The sequence below is a fragment of the Loa loa genome (genome assembly GCF_000183805.2).
Source record: "Loa loa unplaced genomic scaffold supercont3.36, whole genome shotgun sequence".
In the NCBI taxonomy this organism is placed as follows: Eukaryota; Metazoa; Nematoda; class Chromadorea; order Rhabditida; family Onchocercidae; genus Loa; species Loa loa.
The window spans coordinates 110,037-120,841 of record NW_018108216.1 but is presented as its reverse complement, the minus strand read 5'-3'; the positions used below and the strand labels follow the sequence as shown (position 1 = coordinate 120,841).

Sequence of the window (10,805 nt, the reverse complement as noted above, 5' to 3'; positions counted from 1 at the left end):
TATATATATATATATATATATATATATATATATATATATATATATATATATATATATATATATATATATATATATATATATATATATATATATTTAGCTACCAAACACTAAAAAGATCTCGAAAAAAAATTCGTTTTTATGAATTCTGTGGATTTTAATGATTGTATTGTAACTGAATTCAGAGAGCACAAAAAATTATACAATAGCTGAAAAAGATGAACAGATTTCATTTTTCTCTGATACTAGTTAGAAAAAGAAAAGTAGGACGGGAAATCCTTCTACCGATTCATTTCAAGGAAGAAGCAATCATACCTTTATTTTTCTTTCAGAACAAGCAAGTACAGCATCATCATATGAGGGAGGGTAATATACCGCGCGATTCCAAGTGCGTTGTCTGCAGAAAAGCTTGTTGGTCTTGCGAGTGGTTGGCTGGTATGAAATGCGCTTGGTGCTCTGCAACGGTGAGTTTTTGCTGAATTTTGAATGCATCAAGCATCAGTTTGTGACCCTGCACTGTCTAGGGATGCGCAATTCTAGAACAGAGTGCATCCCGACTTCTATTTTTCTAGTCCTTAAATACTTTGATTTGTATTTTATTATCGTTAAGGTTTTCATCTTTCATTGCTCACCTTCAAAGAAGCTTGTCAGATTATATGCATTATAGCTTCAAATATAGGAGAATAAGAGAGCATTTTCGAAAAAGTTAGCTTGATGTTGAAAAAATTCTCCAAAAAATGTGTCCATCCCTCCACTAAGCTTTGTAAAGGACTAGAATATTTTTACGGTAGAGTTATTCAACGAAGAAACTATAATCAGAGAAAATAGGACTTGCGTAAGGCGAGCAAGCTAAATAATTTGCGGTGCAGAAGAATTGATAATGTTGAAATTTATTACTTACAGAAAAATATGCTATTGATTTTCAGGCTCATGCTATCTGTTATCGTCAAATGTCTCTTGAATGCGATTTTGGTGCTTTAAGGAAGATTATGTTGCCACCCAATGCACTGACGATTCCAAGAACAGAACTCCCAATGAAACAGTTGCTAAACATTCAGGGAACTCATCTCGAAGGTTTCAACCAGCAACGTATATCTTTTTTTTTTTTCAATAGCTTTGCAAAATTCCTATTTTGTTCTCTTCTTTCGGATTTAAGAAAAAAAATGTTCTTGCGAGTTTAGCCTAGTATTGGCAGAAACTTTACAAAGAATCATTTGGTTGATAGTAAATAATTAGATCTGTTTTTTTGACGAAACCGTAGCTTTTTTCAAAAAATTTTCAAATTGTCAGTTGTTCTTATAAAATAATTACTGTTTTCTTATTTTTTAAACTTTAGCATCATCACCAGTGAAAACACATCCAGAAGATTCCGCACTGAGTTCAGTGGATGAAGCAAAAGAAAGAGAGGACTACGAAAATTTGCGTATTTTTGATGGCAATAACTCTCTCAGGAAACACGAGTACCGTACTGCCACCGTGCCAAAAACAGCCTCAATTCAGCAGATACGAGTAAGTTTAAATATTCTCCTTTAAATTTCCATGCTGATGATTTATTATCATTTTTGGGCACTGGAAAATTAAAAAGAATGGTTGGGTTGTCAGAAGTCATCCAGGTGATCGAACTATTTGAACACAATTTTCAAAATGAGATAAATGTTTTTGGAGAGAGAATTGTTAGTGCAAAATACGGGGCGAAAGATAACATTGGGATGCTTTTATCTACTACTTAATTCACTGGAGCGTTGCTAATTATTTACCTACTACTTTTTTTTGCTGCAATCGACCAAGGTAAAAGTGTCTTATTCCACTACAATATGAAATTTTGCATTGAAATAAGTATAATATTCAATTGGCGAAGTTTTCATGCACAATATACTCAAATACATAATTTGTATTAGGATGTGGCACTCAGGAGGTTTCATATCAGTGACAATCCTGATTGTTATTATATCACGCAAGTGCTCAATGAAAGTGAGTATTTTTGATAGTTTTTGCAGTATTTTTCTTGCTATGTTCTGAATTCATTGATTATCATGTAACAGTTAGGCCAAAAATCATTTGTTACTTCTCGGCTCGGATGTAAAATTTTTTGGATAAATTTAATGTTAGGAAATTTGAAACTTTTTTAGGCGGCGAGGAAGAATTGCTTGAAGATCCGCTGCCACTGAGAAATGTACGGCGACCAGAAGGACGTCGTGCACATATTTTCCTTCGTTACAAAGATGACCCTGAAAAAACAATTGTTAAATTATATGGTGGTTGGCTTAGGTAAATTTTAATGATTACTCATTAGAGCAATTTCTTATTACACTTTATTATTTTGAAAATATTTGATTGAACCATTGTACAAATGGCTTTATTTGTATCAGTTGACTCATAAAATTCTTATGATTTGAGTTATGCTTATCGACAAAATGCTTTTTCGGGTCCTTTACATGAAATCCTAAAATGCTGAATTGAATCGAAGAAGCACTTGACTTTGACCTTATCAAACTAAACTAAAGTTAGCCTAACCTCTTCATACATGGGGAAAATCTTCATTTCTAAAATCTCTAAATTAATAGAAATAAATGAAGTGGAATTGGTTTCTTTTTTTAGAGTGCCAGTAACATTTTGTTCGTTGTCAGTTACAAAACAAACTTTGGTCCAAGATGCAGTGGCAGAAGCGCTGGACCGATTTGGGTTGGATCGGAATTCAGCCAGTCGTTATAATTTAATTGAAGTTTCACTCGATCGTGGTGTTGCTGAAAGAACTGCGAATCCGCAGGAAAATATGTTGCAGCTTGTGCGAAATTTAAGAAAGGTACAACCTAGAATTTGTTCTGCACTTTTCCTAAGAAGAGGAATCCCATATTCATCACTGCAATGATAATAAGACTATAATTTCTGGCAAAACTGAACTTCTTTCAAGCAAAATGATGATCGGTAGTCACAAAGTAATACTATTTTTACTTTCTTTTATTTACTTCATTTTCTCTTTTAAAATTCTAGGATTCCTTGCGACGTTATCACGTTGTTCGTTTTTATATACAAGAAAAGGACGATCCACATGATCACGCTGTTTTTGTTGGCAATTTACCGCTCTCATTGGCTCAAAGACAATATGAAAGGATTCTTTTACGGCTGTTAGGCGCTAAAGGTTATCATTTGTTCTTAGATGAGAAACACTTGTGCTGCCACATATTGTAGTGTTTGTCTTTTTTACCTTTCGCAATGGACATGAAGCATTATATCATCCTACTTTTTTTTGTATTTTCGAAATACAGTGAAAGCTTAACATAAATTCATTCTAATTTTTCATCACGAGGATTTTTAAGAGATTTTGAGTTATGAAGTTGAACAGATTTTTGAAAAAGAGCAAATGAAGAGAAAAGTGAGTTTCCATGCTTTACATTCTCTTAAATTATGGTTTAATTTTTAGAAAAGCCTTTCACTGCTATTGGACCAATATATTTTGAATATGGCTCACTAGTGATTACATTCAATACAGCAAAAGCTGCAACGTCGGCTGTGCAGCGCCTTCAGAATGCGGTTTACGAAGAAAAGAAATTAATAGTACTTTGTCTTCCTAATGTGCAGGTTAGCCGATATTAAATTTGTTTTGAGATGTGGATCGTTATGCTTTACTGAGCAAATCCAAAACAGTTCAATACCATTTTGAAGTTATTTTCAGCTTTGAGTTTTTTATTTATAGAATACATATTGAGAAAGAATCGATTCAACTTCCTTATTACATCACTTGTAGGAACAAATGCTCCAGTTGATTAGACCAGCCATCCATTTTTTTTTAACAAGATAAGAAATTTTGGTAAATTTTATTGCTTCTTCAAAGTTCTTTTAGCCCCACATGTTATCAACAGATTGCGAACCTCTTTTGGTGCTTGTGAATGTTAAAAGTGGTGGTTGTCAAGGTAGTGAATTAATTAAAGCATTCAGACGATTGTTGAATCCTTTCCAAGTATTCGATGTATTGAAAGGTGGTCCATTAGTTGGGTAAGCACATCTTTCATTTCCATTTTGTTCATTATAAAATATGTACATCATTGAAACTATTGAAGTAGATACCTACTACTGAAATAGCATATTTTTATTAATAACCAAAATGGGATGGGGCAGAATTTAATTTTATTCTGTCATCTTGATTTTAGATTGTACGTTTTCCGAAATATTCCAAAATATAAGATTTTGGCTTGCGGTGGCGATGGTACAATTGGTTGGGTTTTACAATGCTTAGATATTGCTAAACAGGTTGTTGTTGTGATTCAAATAATAAATACGTTCAAAACGTTCCAATAAAATTTGATGTCCAAATAAATACGGAGCAAGCCCCATTATGACTTTGTCGAATTTCTATCGAAATTTAACCATAAAAAATTAAATACTCGGATTTTATCAGCGCTAAATTTGTAGCTTCCGGAATTGCTGCTTTAAAAAGTATTTTTTCAGGATGCTGCATGTTTTTCTCCACCATGTGGTATTGTTCCACTAGGCACCGGTAACGATCTAGCAAGAGTTTTACGATGGGGTGGTGGTTATAGTGGTGAAGAGAACCCAATGGATATTCTTCGAGATGTTATTGACGCTGAGGAAGTACGCTTAGATAGGTAATGATCGTTTTTGAATTATTGAAATTACTTCTTATTGTTAGCATGAAAGTACTGCATCGTACTAGAAATATTTTATCATCGTTCTTCATCATTTCCATATGTGGAATAGCTTGGCTGTGAAGGATTTCATGAGTTCAGAATCATAATTTATAATCATTTCGAAATTGGTAAACTAAAGGTTGCAGATGGGCAGTAGTTTTTCACGAGGAAGAACGTTCACAACCGCCAACAACATCTAGTGTTGAACCGAGTCCTGATGCAGAACAAATGATGAACAATCCCGAGGACCAAACTTCCATGATTATAATGAACAATTACTTTGGAATTGGAATTGATGCGGATGTCTGTTTGCAATTTCACAATAAGGTAAGGAATGTATCTATTACGTCTCTTAAGCAAATTAAAACTATTTGTTTCATGAATGCTGTAATACCATCAGTTCAGGATTGTTAATAAATAGCGTTCATATGGCTGGCGATAAATCCGCTAATTAGGCTGCTGGTGGTTTATAGCTTTCTCGGCTTAGTTGAAGTTTTAACAATATTATCTTTCCTCAGCATTACCCGGCTGTTTATACAAAAAATTTGGTAGGACGTGGCGACTGTACGAAAAATTTCTGTATAGAATATTATTTCAGAGGGATGCGAATCCAGAAAAATTCAGTTCACGTTTGTTCAATAAAACACAGTATGTAAAAATAGGTTTGCAAAAGGCGTTCTTTGAAAGGACGTGTAAAGATCTTTGGAGACGGGTCGAGTTAGAAGTGGACGGTAAAGTAATCGAATTACCATGCATAGAGGGTATCATCGTCTTAAACTTGCTCAGGTATGAAAGTTCGCTTTAGTTTTTCTGCATGTCTTTTTCTTTAGTTAGAAAGCAAGGAAATAGAGGAAGTATTCAGGAAACTTTTGTTTGTTTTCTTCTGTTTGTTGTTTACTGTTGAACTATAATCATTAAAAAGCAAGACAGTTTTGATTTTTGAGCACCTGTCCAACCTTGCGGAATGATTTTTGAACTTTTGAATCTTAACAGCTAAGGTGTCGAGTTTATATTTCTAATAATGAAGTACAGGAAATAATTTTCTTTATTTTCATGGGGTATGAACAGTTTTCAGTTGGGGGAGTGGAGCAAACCCTTGGGGGACCGCAAAGGAAGACGGACAGTTTCAAAAACCGACACATTACGATGGATTACTTGAAGTAATTTTGCTCCTTAATTTTACGTCCTTTATAATTCTAACTGTTATTTAACATCCTCTCTGCACTTATCACTAATTTTACAAGTTATAAAAAGATAATTTAGTTGGTGCACAATTTTCGTTGTTTTGTACTTATGATATTCGAAAATTTGTTGTTAGTTTCACTATTCGTAGGTGGTTGGTATCTCAGATGTCTCTCGATTAGGCCTCATTCAGTCTAAACTATCGGCTGGTATAAGAATCGCTCAAGGAGGAAGTGTAAGTTAATGTTTTTCTTTGAGAAGTATCTGTTCTAGCAAATTTGCACAACGGCAGCCTACGAAAAGAAATAAGTTTTTTCCGTGCTTTAAATCTGAAAGATCTTGACAATGAAGGTTTCAGATTTGAAATTATTATTAGGTTAGTAATGCATTTGCACGACGGGTGAGTCAGTTTATTGTTTGGACAAACTGCTTTGTTGTCGGCTAAGATTGTCGGAATTATCTGTCATTCAGTGTAAATAATGGCGCGATAATATATCACGGTCACATATCGCACTTTTAAGGGATCGTTGCTATATCAAATCATTCCTTATTCACTCACTGATCGAATTGTTATTTCGAACTGAAAGTGTGATTTTTCCAAATCAACCAGATTTTGAATGGGACACAGCCTGTCGCTACTGTAATTACAGGTCGCTCGTGCAAAAATGCTATCCTGTTCATGAAATCAAGAATATCTGCATACAATTCAACTCTTTTATAACTGAACAATTCTTTTAGAACTGACTTCAGAATTTAAAGCTCCTCGATATTTAATTATTTGTTCAAACATACCCTTTCTTGTAGATACGGATCACAACACATGAAGAATGGCCAGTACAGGTGGACGGTGAACCACACATACAACCACCCGGTACTATAACAATTCTAAAGTCTGCCCTTAAAGTAAGAATTTTTTTTTGAATTTTTGTTTGTTATATTTGTTTGTTATATTGCTGTGCAAAGTAAGAAAAAAAGTTTTTTGAACTTTGCTGAGCATTGAATTTAGAAGATTTTAAATATGATAACAGAAAGTAAAGCCTTTGCACTACTTCTTTTTGCCTTTTATTGATGTTGCTTATCTTTCTTTTAGTTTATTATTTCTTTATCATTGTTTTAGTTTTAAAACATATGCTTTAGTTAGTTTTTTTTTTAAATTTCATTATACTTTAATCGCGGCTCTTATTGGTCAACTGGATCATATTAATTAGACATTATAGTGAGGAACATCGGAACATCTTTTCATCTATAAGAATGAAAATGTTCAACGGTATTACATATTCATAGTCTTTGATCAGTTCTGATATTCATATGCATTCATTTCACACAATTTCGATTTATCATTAAAAGAAAAAAAAAGATTAAAACGACCAGTGCATTTTCTGCTAATTATTGGGTCAAATGGAAAGTTCCTCAGAAGGTACAGTTCTTTTTAATAGATTACTCTAATACCTTAAATACAGATCTTACGTTATCAAACCTATAACTTGTTATCAAGATCACTAAGGATCCTTCGATGATCGTGTTGGCTTACAGTGGTAGTCATTCAACTGATTTAAACCGTGCTGTAAATAGGCTGTTAGTATCGAGTGTCTAACATTTTCGAAGCATACAAGATATTAAGTGGAAGAGGTACCTCTTTAAGTCTTCCGAGTCGTGCAACTTCTTTGGTGTTCGTGATTCTATTGAACACTGTTTGTCACTATTAGCGGTGGTAACATCGCTAATACTAACTCCATTGAGACACATCCTATCATCTATTCAATTTAAATTTAATCCCGAAGATCATCAAAAACACAACTTTTAATTGTGTGTCGAGAACCAGGAAGAAGAGATCATCTATCTCTTTCAATATGACGTTAAATTTCCAGAATTGCAAGATAGCTTTTTCTGTAATTAGTTTGAACCTAGCAAAACTGAAAACTCGAAAGCTCCCAAGATTACAAATTAATCTAGATAAAAATGAAGCTAAATCCAGAGTTATCTTTCTAGTTTTCCATAATTTCTGATTTCAAGACTGCTATGAATGATTTGGACCGAAAGAGATCGGGTTACTTAAGCTAAGTGACGCATCCAGCATGGTGTTTTACTTGTTATATTACTGAGAATTCAATGTCTTTCATGTCTATATTTTCATTGCTTTTCCAATAGAGTAACTTTTAAAAAAGACGTTTTAGCAATGCTAATTTTTTTAATATTTTGAATTGTGGAGCATAATAACTATCTTTTGAAAATTCTTGGCATGAATTCTATCTTTATGATTTCATTCTTCGAAGTATACAGTTTTTATGAATATACTTTCAGTTGCAGTTTATATGTTTAGAAATCCAGCAGCATTTTAAAACCGAAAGAAATGTATTTCTTTTCTTTCATCGTTAGTGAATGTACTTTTTTTTTGACTATAAATAAATTTTTTACAAATGTTTCTTAACATTAAGTAGTAAATATTGGTCCATGCGGCTTATGGATCTCAGTGTGTGGGGTTTTATATTAAATAATTCGTCTTTTTTCTTACATTGCAATTTTTCTTTTTAAATGATCTTCAAACCAAGTAATAATAACTGTGCAACCACTTGAAAAATAAAATTCCTTAAACTTGTATACAAGTCATAAAAAATCATTACTTCTCTCTATTTCATTTCCCCTCATGGATAAGTATCACTTTAATATTTGCTGTTCATTTCTAGTTGCATGATTTCTGTACTTAAGCAAAGGCTTCAGTTCTACTAAATGGTCCAGGAGAATCTCAGTTGGACTATGCCATGTGTTGTAATTTGTAAAGTATTCCTTTTTGTTTTGATGTTTCTATCATATGTCACTCTTCACTAATGGCACCCGAGACTTTGTATGAAACTTTGTACAGATCAATAAAATTAGAGCGAACAAGCCAAATAAAAGGTGGTTACGATCTAGTGTCTTTGACCCATTCTCTCTATATCCGAACTTCTCAATACTCAATTCTAATCAGGTCTTTAATCACACTCATTTAAAGATTTTCAAAACCTGTTTTACCTCTGATTCAAATTTGAAAGACAATGGGTAGGTTTGCTAAACGAATAGCGAACATTTTTCATTCTGTTTCAAACTGAAAATGGGTATTTTCGTCTGGAATTTAAATGACGTTTTATAGCCCATATCATAGATGTGCTTTGAATTTTTAGGCTAAAATGCTGAAGAAAGCAAAGAAATCACGTCGCAGCGCAACATCCTCATCAACAAATACAGCAGTTCGGCCGGTTCGGAATGAAGCATCACCATCTTCATCACGGATCCATCCGTGCATACTTCTTAATATTGATTCCGGTCCGTTAATGCACGAGAAAAATACATCCGATGAAGCGCACTCTGCTAGTGGTGCAAATGGCGACGATGATGATGAAGAGGGCGATGCTTTTTTATAATGTGTTGTTGTGTATGAAAGAGTAGGAAGTTTATGTGTGACTTAGTTGATGCCATACTTTTTTCGGAACACTGGTTGTCTAATTCGCCTTCAGATTGCTAAGTATTCGATATTAATATTGAGGAAGCGAAAATCTGCTCGTGACTGATACATGCTTATGGAAATTTCATTTTGAAAATTTCAAATATTAGTACATTTAGAAGTATTCGAACGTAAATGCGACTATCTTTGTCACTGGTTTAGTTGTCGATGTGCTTTTTTGATAGAATGGTTGATTGTGAGTTAGCTTAGAGAGGGCTGAGGACAGAACCAAAAATTTATTAATTTTCCTTTCTAGCTATTAATTTTCATCTAGTAGCCTAATTCTTCAAAAGCATATGCAGATCTAAAGCGAATAATTTTAGTAATTTTTGAGTTTTTGTTTTAAAGGCCAAACATTTCCAAGGAAGATTCAGTGGTTCTACTATGAAGATTATGAAAGTGAAAATAATTGAATGAAAGGCAGTCATAATTAGTTACAGCTTGAGATGTGATGATATTCTGAATCAACACTGTCAATACTAATTATTTTTTGTTACTGGATATAGACACAAGTGACAGACTCTATATTGGTCAAGGATATCACCGATGCTTTCCAGTATTTTTCACTTCAATAATTTTCCTAACTTCTCAATTTATTTGATTGTTTCAAAATTTCTGTTAGACTGCTTGGACTGTTACTTATATTACTTACAAGATAAATTTAGTGAAATCAAAAATTAGGATGTGAATATGAAGTCAGTTTTTTAGCCTCATTTTTTTGAATCCATCAAACAATTTGAAACCTTTTTATGTTTTTTAAATTTATGACTTAACGTAAAAATTATTCCTAACTTGAAACTACAAACACTGGTTGAAAATTGTGACGTAATTTTTCGGCGAATACATCTTTTGCGGTTTATTAATCAGTTCTTTTTCCTTTCTTACTTTCCATTCTCTTATACCAGTCGTGTCCAGTTTTTCCTTGCAGTTAGTTTTAATTTGTAATTCTATTTGTCAACTCTTTTTCTGTGTTTCGTACATTAAGTAGGGGCCAATATTACTAAATATTATGTATTCAGGTGGACTACGGGTTTCAATAAATAAATTTCCCTAAAATGCCATTTCTATTCGGTGGTGTATTTTTTCTTTTTCTTTTTTTTGGAACTCGATACTTCTAAATTTAACTTCACCACTTTGTCGGATATATAGTAGTCTTGCCCTGGACATATCTTGATAAAGTCGGTAATTCATAGGGAGCCTGCATTGACACGGGAAAATATTGATTCCTCTGTTTAATTTTTGCTGGGTCATAGAAGTTTTCCATCGGAAAGGCTTCCATTAAAATTCCATCTAACAATACTGGTGTTTGTTTGTTGGACCGGATTTCATATTTTCTTTTTGGTAAAATTTTTCCTCACTTTTATGGTGCTTAACTTATGTCGAAGTTTGAATTTCTTTTAAGAAGTTGAAATGGAATTTGGATGGCGGATATTTTGTTATGCTTTTCTTCAAATTTTTCCTGGTTGAAGAATGAAGCCATCAATTAGAATTTTTTGAATATT

At 33.2% G+C, this 10,805-nt stretch overlaps 1 protein-coding gene across 1 annotated transcript in view; it reads left to right on the top strand.

The window, feature by feature from the left end:
- LOAG_17042 (diacylglycerol kinase 1) overlaps positions 1 to 9,424 on the top strand; it is a 13,317-nt gene extending 3,893 nt beyond the window's left edge. The window contains exons 6-22 of the mRNA XM_020449702.1: positions 330 to 461; positions 924 to 1,086; positions 1,334 to 1,506; positions 1,896 to 1,968; positions 2,127 to 2,265; positions 2,596 to 2,800; positions 2,989 to 3,136; positions 3,419 to 3,576; positions 3,839 to 3,990; positions 4,146 to 4,245; positions 4,444 to 4,601; positions 4,790 to 4,970; positions 5,242 to 5,429; positions 5,719 to 5,803; positions 5,977 to 6,060; positions 6,630 to 6,728; positions 8,984 to 9,424. Coding sequence (XP_020306723.1) covers positions 330 to 461; positions 924 to 1,086; positions 1,334 to 1,506; positions 1,896 to 1,968; positions 2,127 to 2,265; positions 2,596 to 2,800; positions 2,989 to 3,136; positions 3,419 to 3,576; positions 3,839 to 3,990; positions 4,146 to 4,245; positions 4,444 to 4,601; positions 4,790 to 4,970; positions 5,242 to 5,429; positions 5,719 to 5,803; positions 5,977 to 6,060; positions 6,630 to 6,728; positions 8,984 to 9,223 — 2,478 coding nt within the window. The 3' untranslated portion in view covers positions 9,224 to 9,424. The remainder of the gene's footprint in view (positions 1 to 329; positions 462 to 923; positions 1,087 to 1,333; positions 1,507 to 1,895; positions 1,969 to 2,126; positions 2,266 to 2,595; positions 2,801 to 2,988; positions 3,137 to 3,418; positions 3,577 to 3,838; positions 3,991 to 4,145; positions 4,246 to 4,443; positions 4,602 to 4,789; positions 4,971 to 5,241; positions 5,430 to 5,718; positions 5,804 to 5,976; positions 6,061 to 6,629; positions 6,729 to 8,983) is intronic.
- Positions 9,425 to 10,805: the final 1,381 nt, after the last annotated feature.